General features: G+C 54.1%; 10 protein-coding genes across 10 annotated transcripts; 6 read left to right on the top strand and 4 right to left on the bottom strand.

Annotated features, from left to right (window-relative positions):
- Window positions 1–366: 366 nt before the first annotated feature.
- On the top strand, window positions 367–1,992 carry erg12 (mevalonate kinase; the record flags this gene model as incomplete). The annotated part of the gene is made up of 1 exon (XM_001214601.1): window positions 367–1,992. One exon carries the CDS (start codon window positions 367–369, stop codon window positions 1,990–1,992), a length of 1,626 nt encoding a protein of 541 aa, XP_001214601.1.
- Window positions 1,993–2,597: 605 nt separating this feature from the next.
- ATEG_05422 (uncharacterized protein) lies at window positions 2,598–4,821 on the bottom strand (the record flags this gene model as incomplete). Its single annotated transcript, XM_001214600.1, has 2 exons — window positions 2,598–4,710; window positions 4,793–4,821. The coding sequence occupies 2 exons, from the start codon at window positions 4,819–4,821 to the stop codon at window positions 2,598–2,600; spliced, it is 2,142 nt and encodes a 713-aa protein (XP_001214600.1).
- An 844-nt stretch (window positions 4,822–5,665) lies between these two features.
- On the top strand, window positions 5,666–6,853 carry ramB (bifunctional protein farnesyltransferase/protein geranylgeranyltransferase; the record flags this gene model as incomplete). Its single annotated transcript, XM_001214599.1, has 3 exons — window positions 5,666–5,895; window positions 5,962–6,066; window positions 6,136–6,853. The coding sequence occupies 3 exons, from the start codon at window positions 5,666–5,668 to the stop codon at window positions 6,851–6,853; spliced, it is 1,053 nt and encodes a 350-aa protein (XP_001214599.1).
- Window positions 6,854–7,082: 229 nt separating this feature from the next.
- On the bottom strand, window positions 7,083–8,462 carry ATEG_05420 (putative L-serine dehydratase; the record flags this gene model as incomplete). The annotated part of the gene is made up of 1 exon (XM_001214598.1): window positions 7,083–8,462. The coding sequence occupies one exon, from the start codon at window positions 8,460–8,462 to the stop codon at window positions 7,083–7,085; it is 1,380 nt and encodes a 459-aa protein (XP_001214598.1).
- Window positions 8,463–9,100: 638 nt separating this feature from the next.
- On the bottom strand, window positions 9,101–11,173 carry ATEG_05419 (methionine--tRNA ligase MSM1; the record flags this gene model as incomplete). The annotated part of the gene is made up of 7 exons (XM_001214597.1): window positions 9,101–9,364; window positions 9,426–9,927; window positions 9,960–10,453; window positions 10,506–10,592; window positions 10,668–10,739; window positions 10,793–10,911; window positions 10,975–11,173. 7 exons carry the CDS (start codon window positions 11,171–11,173, stop codon window positions 9,101–9,103), a joined length of 1,737 nt encoding a protein of 578 aa, XP_001214597.1.
- Window positions 11,174–11,464: 291 nt separating this feature from the next.
- On the top strand, window positions 11,465–12,013 carry ATEG_05418 (putative nuclear transport factor 2 domain protein; the record flags this gene model as incomplete). Its single annotated transcript, XM_001214596.1, has 2 exons — window positions 11,465–11,510; window positions 11,571–12,013. 2 exons carry the CDS (start codon window positions 11,465–11,467, stop codon window positions 12,011–12,013), a joined length of 489 nt encoding a protein of 162 aa, XP_001214596.1.
- Window positions 12,014–13,056: 1,043 nt separating this feature from the next.
- Window positions 13,057–13,627, top strand: ATEG_05417 (60S ribosomal protein eL38; the record flags this gene model as incomplete). Its single annotated transcript, XM_001214595.1, has 3 exons — window positions 13,057–13,120; window positions 13,263–13,391; window positions 13,581–13,627. 3 exons carry the CDS (start codon window positions 13,057–13,059, stop codon window positions 13,625–13,627), a joined length of 240 nt encoding a protein of 79 aa, XP_001214595.1.
- Window positions 13,628–15,495: 1,868 nt separating this feature from the next.
- On the top strand, window positions 15,496–16,249 carry ATEG_05416 (lytic polysaccharide monooxygenase auxiliary activity family 9 protein; the record flags this gene model as incomplete). The annotated part of the gene is made up of 2 exons (XM_001214594.1): window positions 15,496–15,590; window positions 15,646–16,249. The coding sequence occupies 2 exons, from the start codon at window positions 15,496–15,498 to the stop codon at window positions 16,247–16,249; spliced, it is 699 nt and encodes a 232-aa protein (XP_001214594.1).
- A 203-nt stretch (window positions 16,250–16,452) lies between these two features.
- ATEG_05415 (uncharacterized protein) lies at window positions 16,453–17,148 on the bottom strand (the record flags this gene model as incomplete). Its single annotated transcript, XM_001214593.1, has 2 exons — window positions 16,453–16,473; window positions 16,582–17,148. 2 exons carry the CDS (start codon window positions 17,146–17,148, stop codon window positions 16,453–16,455), a joined length of 588 nt encoding a protein of 195 aa, XP_001214593.1.
- A 681-nt stretch (window positions 17,149–17,829) lies between these two features.
- Window positions 17,830–18,609, top strand: ATEG_05414 (uncharacterized protein; the record flags this gene model as incomplete). The annotated part of the gene is made up of 1 exon (XM_001214592.1): window positions 17,830–18,609. The coding sequence occupies one exon, from the start codon at window positions 17,830–17,832 to the stop codon at window positions 18,607–18,609; it is 780 nt and encodes a 259-aa protein (XP_001214592.1).
- Between the last annotated feature and the right edge of the window lie 84 nt (window positions 18,610–18,693).

Genomic DNA, 18,693 nt, shown 5'->3' with positions numbered 1-18,693 from the left:
ATAGTTTAGGTAATCCGCTGGTTGTGCCGTATGGTGCACTCCTAATCGGGAAGGAAGCACCTTCCGTACCGTTCTGTACGGCGTATTTTTCCCACTCGAATTGTGGTGACAAAAAACCTATTGGGAGACTGCTGATTAGTGGAGATGCCCGTTCTCAACTGTTTTGATTACCTCTTCCTGTCTACTCCTGATCGTCCATCTCCATCTCAATCTCGCTCTTTGCTACTTTTCTTCTCTTCTTCGTCTTTGTCGCTTGTCTGTCCACCCCCTCACAATGGCATGCGCTTGATCCATGCCGTTCAGTATACGATTGAACCTTCTCCTCTCCTCTCGTTACCCGCATCTCCCTAGACGCCCAACGCTGACATGCAGAACGCCCGCCGTAAGCACGGCAAAAGTAGTGTCAAGGCATGCAAGGGTCGTAATCAGCGTGCGACCATCGCCCAGATCATTCCAGACCACCTCCGTTCTTCGCGCCCGAATCCCTCCTCCGCTAGCGACGACAGCTTCGACTCTGTCAGCACTTCTGCCTCCGCTTCCCCCTCGTCCGACCCCTCGACCCTCACCCCTACCAACTCTATGACGACCAACGGTTCGACCACGACAAAACAATCCATGGCTCGAAAGGCATCGTCGCCATTGGCGCCCACCTTTATGGTGTCTGCGCCAGGCAAAGTCATCGTGTTCGGAGAGCATGCCGTCGTTCACGGCAAAGCGGCCATGGCCGCCGCCATCTCCCTCCGTTCATACCTCCTCGTCACCACCTTGACCAAGTCGCAGCGCACCGTCACCTTGAACTTCAGAGATATCGGCTTAGCGCATACGTGGAACATTGACGATCTGCCCTGGGACGTTTTTCACCAACCAGCCAAGAAGAAGTACTACTACGACCTCGTCACCTCCCTGGATCCCGAGCTGGTCGATGCCATTCAGCCTTACGTTGACCAAGTCTCGCCCGATCTCCCTGAAGACCAGCGCAAAATCCATCGTCGCTCCGCCTCTGCCTTCCTGTACCTCCTCCTCTCCCTGGGCTCCCCGCAACACCCCGGCGCCATCTACACCCTGCGCTCTACAATTCCCATCGGTGCTGGCCTAGGCAGCAGCGCCAGTGTCTGCGTCTGTCTGAGTGCCGCCCTCCTTCTCCAGATCCGCACCCTGGCCGGCCCCCACCCGGATCAGCCCCCCGACGAGGCCGAGGTCCAGATTGAGCGCATCAACCGGTGGGCGTTCGTCGGCGAGATGTGCACGCATGGGAACCCCAGTGGCGTCGACAACACGGTCTCCGCAGGCGGCAAAGCCGTAATCTTCAGACGGACGGACTACTCCAAACCTCCCTCCGTCCGCTCGCTTCCCACTTTCCCCGAACTCCCTCTCCTCCTCGTTGACACGCGACAACCCCGTTCCACCGCTGTTGAAGTCGCCAAGGTCGGGAAACTGAAGGAGGAGCACCCCGTCGTCACCGAATCGATTCTCGATGCGATTGACAAATTGACGCTGTCGGCGGAGGAGCTGCTGGACGGATGCGAGAAAACCGGAGTCACGGAGGAGGTGCTCGAACGCCTGGGCACATTGGTCCGCATCAACCATGGATTCTTGGTCTCCCTGGGTGTCTCCCATCCACGCCTGGAGCGCATCCGCGAACTGGTGGATTTTGCCAACATTGGATGGACAAAGTTGACCGGTGCCGGCGGTGGTGGCTGTGCGATTACGCTGCTACGTCCCGACGCGGATAAGAATGCCGTGCGCGACCTGGAAGCCAAGTTGGCTGCCGAAGGATTCGCCAAGTACGAGACCACCCTGGGTGGCGACGGAATCGGAGTCCTTTGGCCGGCCGTACTTCGCAACGGCACCGATGAGGAAGGCGGCGAGGAGATTGATCAGCAGAAGTTCGAACTCGCGGATGGCACTGAGGGTATCGAGCGTCTGGTGGGCGTCGGCACCCACGAGAAGCGCGAAGGATGGAAGTTCTGGAAGCGCGCGATTCGCCCGTGAGTCGGGTGCCTCTGAATGCCTTTTCCTCTTAAGGATTGAATTCTTGCGTCTATTTTTTCCAACCCATCTTCTATTCTCTTTTCTCTTCACAGCTATGCTTAGTTGGGAGCGCTACCACCGTCGCAATACTTGCTTTAATCTTCTCTTATCTTTACTCCTTTGATTTCATGTACAGACGTTTCACTACATCCTGGTTTTTCTCGGCTTTATTATCTTTTTCTTCTCATTCTGTTTGTTTTGATAGGGTATATCCCCTTATCTTGTGCATCTGTGCTACATATTGTGGTCGACTTTCGGGTTGGTTGAGGAAAGGTAGTAAAGCATGCATGCATAAATGGGCGATGTGTTATTACTTGATTGGATCATGTGAGCAATAATGTTGGCTATATACTCTGACTAGAAATGAAATATTTGATGTGATTCCATCCATCGGTAAATCCACTCTCACTGCTCTTGCATGGTCACACAACTACTAACAAAATGCTCGAATGAATGAGGCGAGCTATAAGGGTATCATTGCTATCATGTGAAATCGTTAAAATACAGAGTAAGAATACTCAGGATAATATGTACGACGGAAGAAAATATGTCACGGCCCATACAGATCACCCCATCGTCGTCTCCCACCCCTTCTCGATCATGACGTCCATCCAGTACACGCCGGGCTCGCCGGCATCCATTCGCTTCCAGACCTCCTGCACCAGTTGCAGACAAACACTAATCGGCTTGGGCGGCAGCACATGCAGGAAGGAGGTCAGCCGGCCCAAGACAAACCGACGAGTCCGGGAGACGTCGATCGCATGAGAAGAGATATTGGGCCCCGTGGCGTCCAACGAGGCATGCGGTGTTTGTGGCAGCGGAGTGTCTCGGGGCAGCCGCAGCTCGCTACAGGAGGCGACCAATAAGAACGGTTGGAGACAGCGGGTTCGAGACTCCAGGGGTATCGTTTTCAGGCGGGAAAGGGTGGTGAGGGCAAACTCTGTAAGCCACTTATTATAAAAGGTATCTGACGCGCTTCTTGTGGCGTCCATATCGGTGTTGTCTGACTGGAGATACGTGGTGGGGTCGCAGAACCAGCTTGTGCTGTCCATTCCGGGATCTGTTTCCAGAGATAGGAAGGGATCCCGCGCGCTCGGGGGTGTTTGCTGGGGTTCTTGGGCTTGTGGGGAGGCCTGGGGTGTCTGTTGGAGAGGTAATCGGCGGTGGAGAAGATCGGGAAAGGTGCGGTAGAGCTGCATCAGGCCCGTGCAGCGGTATACCTCAGCCATAGTGAGGAGATGCCAGACGGGAGTTTCGTCATCGCCGGGGCTGACGATCTCGGCTTCAGCTGGGTGGGCCAGACCCAGCAGTCGTTCTTCCAACTCACGGGCTTTCTGGATTGCACGTTGAGCCTGGGCGATGTCTGCATGAGAAGTAAAATGTCGAGAGCGGATCCGCTTCCGCTCATAACGGACGAGTCTTCCGACTTCCTGGACGGTAAATTGCGTGTCGCGTGCAATTCCGGTCCACGGGTGTGGGACACGTTGTAGGACGAACGATTCGCCCACGCCCGCACCAGTGGTCCCCGACAATACCGCCGAGTCATCCGCGACAAAGGAGAGGAGCATCTCCCAGTAGATCAGAGCTTCTTCGAAGAACTGATGGTTGTTGCTACGGCCGGGGCTGGCATGCTCCAGTCTTTTGGTGTCGAGGTGGTTTCGAAGAAGGTTGAAGAACGACAGTCCTAAGTCCTTGGAGTCATGCCAGCTGGCCGTCTGTCCCAGCATGAGTAGCGCCAGGAGAGACTTGTCATCCATCGCAGCCTCCTTGGTGATAATATCGATAGCTTCATTTCGTAGCTTGCGTCCCATGGGCCCGAAATGTGGAAAGTCGCTCACTAACGTGGCAGCCGCCATACTCTGCATAGTCTTGCACATGGCTAATGAGGAGCCCCACAGACGTGACACGGTTGATCGAAACGGATTCATCTGGCTATCGTAGCTTGAGAACAGAGCGGCTACATCTTTGAAATAGTATTCGATGAGGGTCCAAGAAGGGTTATTTAGAGGTTGCGGGATGGAGGTAATGTCGCGGTGAGAAGGTCGTGCTTGGTTTGACGGAGGGTAGTTCCGCACGATAGTTGAGGGGGAGAAGCCGGAAAAGTTTCGAGGCTCGCTGTGTAAAAAAGGCGCGGCGAGGGAGAAGAAGCTAAATGGATTCCCCGGGTTGTTGGGGGATCCAAATTCGAACAATGTATTTCCATGTTGGGGTGCGACGGCGGAAGATGCGGAGGCCGAGGCAGGTGATGGAGGACACAAATCCGTCAATTCTGGCAGTGAGTCTGCTTGCTCCAGATCCCACAGATTATCACAGAGCGTAGATGGCGCATCTACGTTGGGATCTCTGGATTCCGGGACATGCGGTGTTATTGGGAGGTGATCTGCCGGGACCAACGAGGTATGCGATAATGCGTCCACTGGATGATCCGGTGGCCGTGGGTTAGGGGACGACGCTGCGCCTAGATCGTCCGGCGACGGGATCAGTTTTGACGGTGATTTGTCGGTGTCGTTGTTCTCATCGTGGTCATCTGCTGCAGTCTGGGGATATTTGGTGACCCAGCGCAGGGACTGGATATAGCCGGGGCATTTTACGCCCAGACGAAGACAGCGACTGCAGTGAGGCTTTTCTTCTCCACATTTCACCTGTTGATACGACGGAATAGATGAGTTAGACTTGTATCTGCATGAGCTATGACGACTTTTCCAGACGGGGGCATCTTGAGGGAAAGGACGGGAAAAAGAACACAAGCGGGACTACTAACCCGCTTACTCTTGCATCGTGCACAACCATTGCGAGATTTCTTTACACGTCGCATTATCGACAGCGTCTCGACTAATGGACCGAGGACACAGAACGGGACAGGAGCATTCTGCAGTGTGGTATCGAGACGAACGAGCGAGGAGCAGGAGGGAAATCGATGGAGGCGGAGATAGGCAAAGGCCCGGGGTCACGGGTGCGGGGAACATGTGGCTATCAGGCAGGCCTGGCCAATGAGAGTGTGCTAGGGATTGTTTTGCCCGTTTGGGATTGGAGAAGGATGACTAAGGTATAGAGTAGGGGAATAGCATATATTTGTAGAGTCATGGACGTTGAGAGGTATGTGGGAAACGTAGAAAGGATACGACCATCAATTGACCATTGTGAAGAAGAGCCTACTACCTAGAGGTGGAAGGTAGAATCATTCCGTGAAAATGAACAAACATGATGCGGAGTAGAGGAGCAAATGGCAAAGAATTCCCCAGACTCTCATCTCACTGGCATGACTGAATAAACGATGGAAAGACAAAAGAAAGAGAATCGAACAGACCAAAAGATAAGCGATTGTTGTCCACGTGGATGCCTGAATTCTTGCTATTGTCCCACGCATTGCTGCCTCAGGCATGGACGAGTACCCCACCTCACCGCCTGCCTCTCCAGGCTTGTCCTTTGTTCCGCCTCATACAATCATCTCGATAGATTGTCTCACATCTACCTATAACATTTCCTCTTTCTCTCTGCCTGTATATCACTTCACTGCTTTTGACGCAGTCAAATCCAGAAACTTCAGCTCCCAAGGATTAGCGAAAGAGAGACACAAGTGCACAACCACCGCCCGCATTGTCCGCACCCCCGCAGATCCTCTGATACACTGAGAATGTCCGGAACATACTCCTCAGACCCCGAGTGGGCTTCAATCGAGCCCATCCCCCTCAATGATGGCTCGGATTCCGGTGCTATGCCCTTGGCGACCATCGCCTATGCCCCGGACTATCTCGAGGCCACATCCTATCTTCGCGCCGTGATGGCCGCCAATGAGATGTCCGAACGGGCGTTAAAACTGACCGAGGATGTAATTGCTATGAACCCTGCTCACTATACCGTCTGGTAAGGATGAGACACATCGGTCGTCAGAGCCTCTCGCATTAAGCCAGCCACTGACCGAATTGATAGGATATACCGGGCAAAAATCCTCTTCGCCCTCGAAAAAGACCTCAACGAAGAACTCGAATGGTTAAACAACGTTTCCCTAAAGTATTTGAAGAACTATCAAATATGGTGAGTCCTCGAGATAACCCAATCTTGCCTCCAACATGGAGCGCGAACCAATGCTGACATTATTTTCAGGCAACACCGCCAGGTCCTCATGTCTTCGCGGGAACATTTCCCAACCTTGCCTGCGAAGGAGCAAGACTTCCTCATGGAGATGTTTGCCCAGGACTCCAAGAACTATCACGTCTGGACGTACCGCCATTGGTTGGTCCGGCACTTCAAGCTCTGGGACGCTCCTCGGGAAACCCAAGACGTCGAGACACTCCTGACGTCCGACGTCCGGAATAACTCTGCCTGGAACCACCGCTTCATGCTTCGCTTCGGACCACGCGGCGAGAACGAGCCAGACGCGGGCATGCCGAACAGCAACACCGACGACCCCTCGACCAAGGGGCAGCTGGCCGTCGTCGACGAGGACCTTGTTGATGCCGAACTGGAGTACGCCAAGTCCAAGATCGTCTGCGCGCCGGAAAACCGCAGCCCCTGGTCGTATGCGCGGGGCGTCTTCCGGGCGGCTGGCCGGTCGCTCCAGGAGTGGAAGGACTTCGCCAAGGAGTTCGTGACGGAAAAGCGGGAGGATGGGCAGTTGGTGGGTGTGGAGGTGAAGAGTAGCCATGCGGTTGAGTGGCTCGCCGATGTGTATGCGCTGGAGGAGACGTCGGCGGAGGCCGTCCGCATGCTCACCCTGCTGAAGGAGAAGTATGATCCCATCCGGAAGAACTACTGGGATTATCGCATCCGCATGATCGAAGGCCATTCGGCGCAGGGAGCTGAGGTGGCTGCTTCGGCATGATTGTCCTTGTGTAAATAACTGGTTTTGGTTCTTGTATGCATAGGTAGTTCTAAAGTGATACTGAAGACACGTTGCTCGTAATCGTATATGCAACTCCATTAAACATAGCCTATCTAGGTCTAGATGAGAACAGTCGTGACAGATTAATCGTAGCGAAGAAACAAACAGAAATGGCCCGCCATAATAATATGTACTCGAAAAACCAAAGAGAAAAGTCGCAAAAAAGAAATCAGTTGCCCCATCCTTCCTGGAGCATCTTGCGCCACTCCACTGCCCCGTCGATCGTCACGTTGCTGCCGCCGCAGACAACGATGACTACGCGACTATCGCGGTTCAGATCCGGTACGAGCTGCTTCAGCTTCGACTGCAGGGGCGCAGACGGGATCTCCGCCGGGACGGACGCGGTATCCGCAGCATCATCGGCGTGGTTAAGAGTCCGGCGCGTTCGTTCGACGCCCTCCTCCGGCTCCGTCTCGTTCTCCGTTGCTGAAGCACGGTCGTCGCCATATCCTTCATCCCGCCGTCCCTGAGCGCGCTTCCGCTTCTTGTTCGCAGTGGCTTGCGCGTCGGATCCCGACGAGGCCAGCCGCTCCTTTCCGGCATCACCCACTGCCGCTTCCACGCAGACACCGCACGCCAGCTCGACGAGGAGTCTCTCATCATCGACAAGACGGAGGACGCCCCTCGCCGCATCAGCGTCCGAAAGCACAGTGCTGTGCACCGCGATTCCCGCCGGTGGCGAGACAGCATACTGGAACGTGCGCTCGGAGACGCGGATGGCCCCGAGCGAGGTGGCCTGGGATGTGATCTTGGGCAGGGAGACGAGGGAGTTGTTGGCGACAGCGGCGGCCAGGGAGTCCGTGCCCTGGGTTTCGACGGCCACGAGATGGATGGGCTTGGACGATGGGGACGACGCGTAGTGACCGGACAGCTTCTGGTTCTGGCGCTCGCGCTCGATGCCCATGACGAGGCCGTTGAGGAGGCCGCCGCCGCCGACGCTGCAGATGATGGCATCTACGGGCAGCGGGCGGCCGTGGTGGACGGCGGTTTCGTCGTCACCAACGGGCGGCGGCAGCTGGGTAACCAGCTCGTCGATGATGGTGCTGTTTCCGAGCCAGATGGGCTCGTTGTCGAAGGGGTGCAGGGCGACCTTGGCGACGTCGTCGCTCTCGTTGTCACCCTTCTGCTTCATGATGACGTTCTGCATGTACTCGCCGGCTTCGGAGAAGGTCTCGCCGTACTGGATGACGTCCGCGGCGCCGGCGGTGCGCAGCTTCTGGACCATCAGCGGCTTAGTCGACAACGGCACCACCACCGTGCAGGGGTAACCCAGGCTGCGGGCAGCGCAGACAGCGGCCAGCCCGGCGTTGCCCCCTGACGAGGCGTAGAAGTGTACGGGGCGGTTGGCGTTTTCGGGCTTGACGAGGTGTGAGAGGATCTGGTTGCCCATGGCGCGGGACTTGAACGAGCCGCTGGGCTGCACGTTCTCCAGCTTCAGGAAGATTCTACAGCCGGCAGCGCGGGAGAGGGCGGCGGATTCCACCAGAGGCGTCTGGATCCATGGCGTCTTGAAGGCGGGCTTCGTGTGTTCGGGGGCGACGCTTCCCATGATGACGGTATCACAGGATGGATTGTTGTGTGGGAAGGACGGGGTGAATGGAATATCGGAAGATGGTTGATTGTTCGTTGTAATGTACAGTTCTTGCAGCAGGGACGAGAGGGAAGTATAAAACGGGTAGGGTATACTATGGATGTATGGGTCAGGGCAGAATCAACGCGAGGCAAGATGGAAGAACACACAACAAAGAACAAATACAAACCCTCCCATTATAAGAGTACAAGTACAATGCACCGCACACATATAGATATGATATCGATACACGATTGGTATCTTTCCGATGCTCCCTGTGGGGTTTGCCGCGGGAAACCAGCCGAGTTTCCCGTCCCGATATCTATCAATGTCCCCTCGTCGCGAATCTGGGCCTTTCCCGGCGATAACCTTGTGGACACGCGAGAAATAAACCATTGGTCATGACATAATATAAACCATCTCATAGGGACAAGCCGTCCTGCGTTGGGTAACCTTATGAGCCTGCTCCATCGAGGCGAAACGGAAAAGCTCCTCACGGTTTCCCACTGACCCTTGCGTTGACGGAGAATGCCAATCACGTCCTATGATGGCCTCGGGCCTCTCTCCATAAGCCGAAAGTGGTGGTTTTTATTATCAAACTGGAACCATGACGTTGACTAGTCCTCAACGATGAGCTGGGGGAAGAGAATCTTCTTCTTGACCCCTTCCCCATAATCCAGGTCCGAGCCGAAGGCGGTATCTGACAAGGTCCGCTTGGAGAGGTCTACACGGAGGAGGTCCAAGAGCTCCTTGGACTTGGTAGGCATAAAGGGCTGTAACAGGATTCCTGCTATCCGTAGAGACTCGATGATGTTAAACAGTGCCCGTTGGTGCTCGGTTGGGTTTTGCCACGGAGCTGAAGCGTGGAAATACTTTTGCGCCTGTCAATAATGGTCAGCATAGGCGAGCTTCACCGGGTCCTGGTTGATACGCGTGTCCCACCTTTTCAACCAAGGTCACAACTTCCTGGAGAGCGGCCCGAGGGTTCAGCTCCTCCATATGCTTCGCCACCTTGGCAGGAGTTTCTTGCACGGTCTCTTCGAATACCATGTCATCCTCGTTCGCCGGCGGAAGACCACCGCTTGTCCCATTCACAATGTATGTCCGCAGTTCTTTCTTGGCACAGCCGATTGCTCGGTGGGTCAAGTTTCCAATTCCAGATTGGAGCAGTTTCTTGTAGTCGCGAATGATGAAAGAATTATCATAGTCAGCATCTCCGGCCAGGCCGCCCTGGTAGGCAAGGAAGAACCGCATGGTGTCTACACCGAAACGGTCGAGAGCGAAGAAGGGGTTCACGGTGTTTCCCGTGGACTTGGACATTTTCTCATGGTTGATCGTCCAGTGCCCGTGGACCAGTACGTTGCGGGGGAGGGGCAGGTCGAGCGCCATGAGGAATGCCGGCCAGTACACGCAGTGGAACCTAGGAGTGCCTGTGAGCATTGCACTGTTCCGCAATCATAACAGGACAGAACTTACCGGATGATATCCTTGCCAACAACGTGGACATCTGCTGGCCAACCAAGTCGGCCTTCTTGACCTGGCGGGAATGGGTAGCCTGCCTTGGTCAAGTAATTGACCAGTGCATCCAGCCAGACGTAAATCGTCTGCGTCTCATCGCCTGGAACAGGAATACCCCAGTTCAACCGTTCCACAGGTCTGGAAATCGACAAGTCTTGAAGACCCGAAGACACCGACCTGATCACATCTCTATCATACTTCGAAGGCTGGATGAAGCCCGTTTTGTACAGCTCCAGGAGGCGCTCCTGGAAGGCCGATAAGCGGAAATGGTAGTTTGTTTCCGAGGACCACTCGACTGCCTTTCCAGTCTCGGCAGATACCATTCTTTTTCGGCCGGTAGTTGGGTCCAATGAGTTTTGGACTTGTGACTGGGGATAGAAGGTCTCATCGCTGACAGAATACCACCCCTCATGCTTTGAGGTATAGATATAACCACGATGATCCAGCATTTCCTATTTCAATCAGCATACCGAAGTTATATGCGCACCAGGGTTGAACTCGTACCCAAAAGTACTGAACAGCCTCCTTGTGCGCGGCATCTGTTGTCCGTATGAAGTGGTTATAATCCATGTTCGCAGCCTTTGCTAGAGCCTATACTCCTTTCTTAGCAGAGTCTCCAAGGCAGGATATGAATGAGGCCACTGTTAGAGGACCAGAAGTACCAACCTCGAATGTTTTGAAGTTCATATCGCAAAAAGCCTGGGTGTCCATTCCGGCAGCCGCCGCAGCCTGCTGGATCTGTCCATACCGTCAGCGCCGTGGATGACATCGTATCCCATGGTTGCCCGTACCTTCATTCCATGTTCGTCGGTACCCGTCAACAGTTGAGCGTCCGTGTCTCCGGCAAGTGCCCGCCATCTCTTCAGGACATCGGCGATGATCATGGTGTAGAGGTGACCGACATGGGGAGCTAAAGAGATGAAAACTAGTCAGAGATATGATGCATATAGTTACTTCTGTCGGAAGTACGAACCAGCGTTCACATAAAAGATAGGCGTCGTCACATAGTATGGCTTCTTTGCGCCCTCGGAAGCAGTGGTCGCAAACCGGCGCGGAATGACGGCCGTCGGGCGCGCAATTCGGGGAGAGGCACATCGCCATGACGGGCGTTGGTGAGCCAGCAACTTGCTGGCCCACGGGAGGGCACAAGACCGATATCTAGGAATTATCATTGGGGTAGGCTGAGCATGGGAGGAGAGGGAGAGAAGGAGGATGAATCAGTGGTCTGATGGATTCGTCGGAGTTGCGATAAATCTCCGGGTGGTCCAAGCTCCTTCCGTACCTTTCTTTTTTCCTTCTGCCAGTCGTGTTTCTCGGTCTTCCTCGACACCTTTCTTCGCGAAACTGATTTGCCTGCCGAGTCATTCTTTCCCACTATAATAACCTCCTCTTGTCTGAAGTCTCTTTGCTATTACCATCTACGACGCCATCTCTCGAAAGCTCACCCACCTCAAGCATCAAAGATGGCTCCTGCAACGGATGATGCGCTCACCAAAGTGTCGACTGATGGTAAGGCGTTCTCCCTGCTTTGAGTCTACAAACCGTTTTTAACCCGATCTCTCCTTCTAGCTGCGACCGAATTCGTCCAGTCGTTCTACCCGGCCCTTCAGTCGAACCGCGCTGCTATCGCTTCGTTCTACAACCAACCGACGTCAACGATCCTCTTCAACGGAAACACAGTTGCCGATGGAAACGCTGTCCAGGAGATCTTCGTTAACCAAATGCCTCCGACACACTACGAGGTGCAGTCGTTCGACTGCCAAATTATCAACCAAACATACCCCACTCCGACGGCGACCGGACTGAAGCTTCCCAACGAGACCACTATCAAGGACATGTCGATCCTCGTGATTGTTAGCGGCTTCGTCCGGTTCGGAGAGGCTAGAGATCTTCCCCAGCGCGGGTTCAGTGAGACTTTCGTGCTTGTTCCGAACCCCACCGCCGATGGCCCCAAGGGCAAGCGCCGCAGGGAGTGGCTTATTCAAACCCAAAACTTCCGACTTGTTGTTTAAGCTGGCTCTTTAGCGCCTCGGGAAGAGTTACGATACGCATCAAGATTAAACGATGAAAGCTGTTGATTCAGGGGGTATATAAGATCCGAACTCTGGCAGCAAACAGACTACAAAACAAAGCAGGGGTCTGCCAAACGAAAAAACATGAGCTTGCTTGAAATCGTTATGACGAACGAAAGGCGAAACGAGCGGGATACAACGCAAACACCATTATTAGCTTGTTACTTTCGGCGGAATGCGCATATTCGCCTTGACTCGTTCCAGTAACTCTTCGCGCGTGGCATTTTCGTTCGGCAAAAGCCCTCTCTGTCCTATCGGTCAGCTTGTCGGAGGATACGAAAAGGTTCATGAATACATTCCAAGGACTAGAAGGATTGACATACAGCGCGAAGCCATCTCTTCATCTCATCGGCAGTCCACTTTTCCGGGTCTTGTCGAAGTCAGTGGGGTCGATCAGCACAGAAATGGATTGAAGTATGTGCTACCTCCGGTTGGGTCAGCTTCCGCCGGGAAGATGTCACTACCCCAGATGGCCCAGGCAGCAGCAGCAGTGACCATCCCCGCGAACCCTAGTATCGTCAGATGTGATATGCCTTATTTTAGCGGGTTGTCTACCAAGAAAAAGGTTCTATCTCTTATGAGTGGATTCGTTGCGCGGACAAGCTTGGAAGGAAGAACATACCTTTGAATGCATAGCTCGATCCAGAGGGGTTGGCATTTTCAAGGTGATAACGATGTATGTATGATAGGAATATACGATGGTTATGAAACAAAGATAAAGAAGTATAGGTGGCACGACACCAGGCAACGATGTAGATAGAGACCCTGACGTATCTACTCAGTCCAGGCTGTGATGACTCATCCAACACCGCCACATGCTGTGGCGTCCCGCCTCAGGGCTTCCCGACGGGCAACCCTAATTGCCCACACAACTGCCGCAACTCCCCCAACCCGCGACGTTGAGCTTCGAGATCGTGATTGTCCCTTCTAGTCCCGTCCTTTATTCCCACGACCGTCCACCTTACGTCTCCAACCCGCCCACCATGCCTCGTGAAGTCTCCGACATCAAGCAGTTCATTGAGATCTGCCGCCGCAAGGATGCGTCCTGTATGTTTTCCCAGCTTCGACTACATATGGTCCGGTGTCGTCATTCAAGGTCCTGGATAATCAGCTCCAGCAGTCGAATTGACGACCAACGGCCTCTTAGTCAGAAGGGAAGAATGCTAACGGTATCTCTTCATTGTGACAGCTGCCCGCATCAAGCGCAACCGTGCCACCCAGCAGATCAAGTTCAAGGTCCGCTGCCAGCGCTTCATCTACACCCTCGTCCTGAAGGACTCCGACAAGGCCGACAAGCTCAAGCAGAGCCTGCCTCCTGGTGCGTTATCCCTCCGACTCCCCGCTGAGCAATGATTCGCCTCTGCCGTTCTTGAATCTCAGTCCCGTTCCCAATTCGGGATTGTTTACACCTCAGGACCTGGAATCGGACAAGGATACAAGGATACGATCTGATCTATGCGGGGGCTTGACTACGATGAACGCTCACTAACTATCGTCTCCGAAACAGCGCTCAAGGTCGTCGATGTCTCCAAGGGCACCAAGAAGGCTCTGTAAATACCTTCTATAATTGGAAGTAGAGAGAAGTGGGCCCGGAGGACGGCGCATGCAGACGTCGATGCATGAATCAACTGTTGGATGGATAAGTGGCAAGGGCATGGATGCTTGTGTGGGCCGACACTGGTGTTTTCAGTTCCGGACTGGAGATTCCTGCGTTTGTTGTCGGACGTCGTGGTCATCTAAGGACGATAGACCGCGACTTCGGCCAAACGACCTACCTTTTATACTTGCGCTGGAGGTGGCTTTGTCGGAGCTCCTCCGCTTCTACAATATAATGAAGCAAAAACAGTTGAAATCCCGTGCAACGCTTTCCAATCCTTTCATGGGTGATCCGCGCTGATCGTGTCAATCGGCCCGGCTGTAGAACAGTTTCGGTATCTTTCGCAGTGCAGATCTGCCACATGGGCATGAGGGATCTGTTCATGGTCATGGTCATGGCCATGGTAGCCTTGTAGTTGTACTTACAGTAGTTCGATGCACAGGCCGAGTCCATATTGAAGGGGATCGATGATCCGGAACTCGCCTACCGGGAATGTTGGACACTCCATGTCCATGAAACAGGGTCTGTCTGGTCCGTCAGCGAGTGAGACATGACGATCGCATGTTGTTGAGGTTGGGATGGGAGAGCGGAACAATAGGCTATATCGGGGCTTGGCGCAAACATCGTGAAACGGTTGCCAGCTTCCCTCCACTTCCCTCCAATTTCACCCTGTCGCAACCATGCCGATCCCTCTGGCGGATGATGTCCGAGTCTTCAGATGTATGTATGTACTCGAATCTTCCGGATCCCACCCTGCAGGTCATCGGCTAGTTATGTCCGTGAGGTCTTGGGCCTGACCCTGCCGTGAAAAGGCCCAGTCCACCGGCCACAGCCCAGGCCGGTGGACTAGATATAGTGGAGGTCAGAGCCCTCGAATCACAGAAATGGATGACCCTCGAGCGCTAATCATTGCTCTACAGGTCACGGGCGGTTCCTGGTAGATTGGATTTATGATATACGGCCCCTCCCTCCTGCGGCCCTGAAGACCCAAGGCCAGTGGTGCGATTCCTATTCAGGAACGGATCAAGGATGACTAGCCCTATTTTCGCCTCCAACTATAGGCATACAGCCACCAAGGATTATTGCCGTCGGTCCGGCACCCCGGCAGGCTGGGGGATCGCCGCTGGCTACCATGGCTGCTCAGGAGGCATCAGCCAAGTAGTGTGCCTCACGTTTTGTTTCCGCCTCTTCGTCGCTGAAAGACATGCCCTGTTGATCCTCTATCAAGTGGAGCCTACCAGACAACTGAAACCAGACATGCGTGATGTCTAACACGAACTATCCGGCATCCCTTCCTGTCCAGGCTATGTCTTCTCGCGAAGACGGGCTTGCTTTGAACGACCTAAGAACAGACGGTCACAGTTCATTTAACCCGCATCATGGCAGGATCGGATGAAGAGCTAGAGGCTTGTCGAGATGCAGGACTTGACATCATCTTATATTCAAATTGATTAATTCTTCAGCTTGGGTACTTACTATTGGTTCTCCTCGCAGACGCTCTGCATGCAGACGGTGTGCCGGCGTATCTGGTGATCGAAGCCACCCGGCATTGATGGACTCCCGGATAATTTCCTCCGCTAATAGACTGGTGTGACAGAAGGACAGGGCCAGGAGGTGGGCCATGGCCCGTTTATCCACGCTAATAACAGAGAGGGTCAACTATGCTGGGAGACAGCTATAAAAGGGTGGCCGCGAACCTATCCATCCTCTCTTGCTCAGGAGCATTCATATCATCTCATTCTTCTTCACGCCTTTTTGTTGAGCAGGCTCTTCAATCTCTGGCTGTTTTTTCGTGATTCTGTTCCTTCGTTCATACATCAACACAATGTCCCTGTCTAAGATTGCTACGGGCATTCTTGCCTCGGCCACCCTCGTGGCGGGCCACGGTTACGTCTCTGGAATCGTTGCCGATGGCAAATAGTAAGTCTGCTGTATGGACCGCATACATGCACAAGTGAGGCTGACAGTACAACAGCTACTCGGGTTACCTCGTCGACAAGTACTCCTACATGAACGACCCGCCCGAGACCATTGGCTGGTCCACCACCGCCACCGACCTCGGCTTCGTCGACGGTACTGGTTATGACACTGTCGACATTGCCTGCCATAAGGGCAGTGCTCCCGGCGCCTTGACTGCCACCGTGCCCGCCGGCTCGAAGATCGAGATGCAGTGGAACACCTGGCCTGAGAGCCACCACGGCCCCGTCCTCAACTACCTCGCCCCTTGCAACGGCGACTGCGCCCAGGCGGACAAGTCCTCTCTGGAGTTCTTCAAGATCGAAGCCGAGGGTCTCATCGACGGCAGCTCTCCTCCGGGCCAATGGGCCACTGACGAGCTGATCTCCAACAACAACACCGCCGTCGTCACCATCCCGGCTTCCATTGCCAGCGGAAACTACGTCCTCCGCCACGAGATCATCGGTCTTCACTCCGCCGGCAACCTCAATGGTGCCCAGAACTACCCCCAGTGCATCAACATTGAGATCACTGGTGGCGGCAGCACCAAGCCATCTGGTGTCTCTGCCACGATCTTCTACAAGAACACCGACCCCGGCATCAAGTTTCGACATCTACTCTGACCTGAGTGGCGGATACCCCATGCCCGGACCTGCCCTGTTCGATGCTTAAATAGAGGCGGTACCTGGAGCATGGCTTACGAACACCTGAACATTTCTGTCCTATGCAAATAGGGTGCGAGTTTGGCCAGAGTACAGCAGGTTTCCACACGTGGTGCTCTAGGTTGAATTATTCTGAATGTTAAATATTTGGCTATGCTCATCCACTAAAACCTCGACAACCAATCCTATACCCCTGTAGCCCAGCGTCAACGCCAAATGAACATGGAACAAAAAACATCTACAAATCCTTCTCAACTCTTCCTCCCATACTCTAAAACCGTATACCCACGCACCCCAGCCCGCCCAAGCGCCTCATCAACCCATTCTCTCCCCAAATCCGTCCTCCGCAGCTCAAACTCCCCAAAGTAATTCGGCTCATCCGCAACCTTGCGAAACAGGACACTCTCAAAAAGCGCCAAGCTGCGCACATTCGTCTGCCCAATCTTCACACTCAGACACGAGAACCTCCACCCACCAGACCCAGAACCAGCGGCGCCCTTTGAAAGCGCCAGCGCCTCCGACGCCGACGCATCGCGGCCGACAAACTCGCCCAGAATCGCCGCCTCGTGGTCGACGATATACCGCAAGAAGGCGAGGAGCGCGGCACGCCCGAAGCCTTTGCGTTGGTTTTGCTTCTCGGCGATCATGAGCTCGATCTCGCCGATGATCTGCGGCGCGGACGCACCCTCTTCGCCGTCGTCAATGCGGAGGAAGAGGTTGATGTCGCCGACCATGCGCTCGGGACTGTCGTCTTCGGGGCGGAGCGGGGTGGAACTCCCGGTGTCTTGGTGGGAGCTTTGGGCTGGGAGACAGATGATGAAGGTTAGTTTGTCTGGGTCTTGACGCCAGCTTTGTTGCATGGCGTATTCTTCTTCCAGGGTGAGGGGTTCTGAGGCTGTCGCTTGTTGGATTTCCTGGAATACGTTGGTTTGCGTTCATGCAGAGCTGGTCTCCTATATATATATATATACTAAGGGAAGATAGATACCTCATCTTTCATCCATTCATGGTATCGCGGCACATGCCATTTTGAATATGGCACCAGAAGGACGGCGGACGTGGAAATAGCTAGTCTGGTGAGCATGTAGGTATATGTCCTCTGGTGGACAGGGTCTGCATACCAGTTTCAGCGTTCAGCAGCATTGCAGCAATTATACAGTCATTAAGGTTGGATGTATCTATTATTCGTCCTGGGCTATGGGAATTTTGGAAGGATGGCAGAGTACTTTCCGGCGGGCCGTCTTGGCAACCGCCTCCGTGGGTACCGTATATACTTGTAGAACATCACCTGGCCTTCTTCATGAGTTCTCTTTCTCTTTTCGTCTTGATGACGACCATATTCGGCCATTCTTACCTAGGTGGGCAACCACGGTCACTCAGCGTGCTGCCTATATATTTCCTCTTCTCTTTCTCTCTCTCTCTCTCTCCCACACATCCCCCACTAACACCAGCGCCACGATCAACAACATTCCTCGTATCTTGATTTGCTATTACATCCCACCGCTAGCTTCGTTATCCTCTCATTATCATACGGAGTAGACATGGCCGAAATATACCCGCCAAGTTTGGTCCTGGCCGAAATCGCTGAGAATCTCGACCGTCACCACGGCGAGCTTCGTGTCACTCTCCCCAGCAACCATTTCACGCAGCAACAAGGACTGAGTGCCACGCTGGACTGCGTTGGCGAACTTTCCGACCGCGTGTTTCTGCCGACGACCAACCCAGCTCGACGACAGGCCCTCAGACGCCAGGCGCTGGAAAGCAAACATGTGTTCGACGGGTCAACACGGCCAATTCGTGCTCCGGGAAAACTGAAACCTGACGATATTCCACCAACTCCCTCTCCCGAACGCCGCGCCCTATTGAAAAAGAAGTTTCTGGATGAGAATGAACACCCGTCTAGACCCTACGTCCTTGAAACCGCTCTTTTGCGCACAGATCATGCACTGGCAGCTGTCGTCGGCAACGCTAATGTCAGTGCCGTTGATTGGGAATCTGGTATGCCCAAGTGCCGACTCAGCCAAATCGAAATGCTCTGGGATACCGGCGCTCAGACCACGATCATCACGAAAGACATCTTAGATGAACAGTTTCAAGCGCACCTATCTGACCCTGTCCACAGAGCCTACCGGAACCAGGATGGCACACGCGTTCAGATCTCATTCGCCCTTGAATTTACCAACTCAGTCCTTGTTTTGGACCATATCGCTTGGGTTGTGGACAAAGAATTTGTCCCCAATAGGGCGATCAGGCATTATCCTAGGGCAGAAAGGCTTCATCGACTCACTGCAGCTGCGAGTAATTCCGCGGTCCATCCTTGAGGCTCAAGGGGCAGGCAATTGACGAAAAATTCTGGGGGAGATCTGATCCTGGGAGAGCTTGTTGATGTTGATGGGATCCTTTGA

The sequence above is a fragment of the Aspergillus terreus genome, genomic scaffold, assembly GCF_000149615.1.
Source record: "Aspergillus terreus NIH2624 scaffold_7 genomic scaffold, whole genome shotgun sequence".
NCBI lineage: Eukaryota > Fungi > Ascomycota > Eurotiomycetes > Eurotiales > Aspergillaceae > Aspergillus > Aspergillus terreus.
The sequence above is the reverse complement of the archived record's forward strand: the minus strand, read 5'-3'. Positions and strand labels throughout refer to the sequence as shown.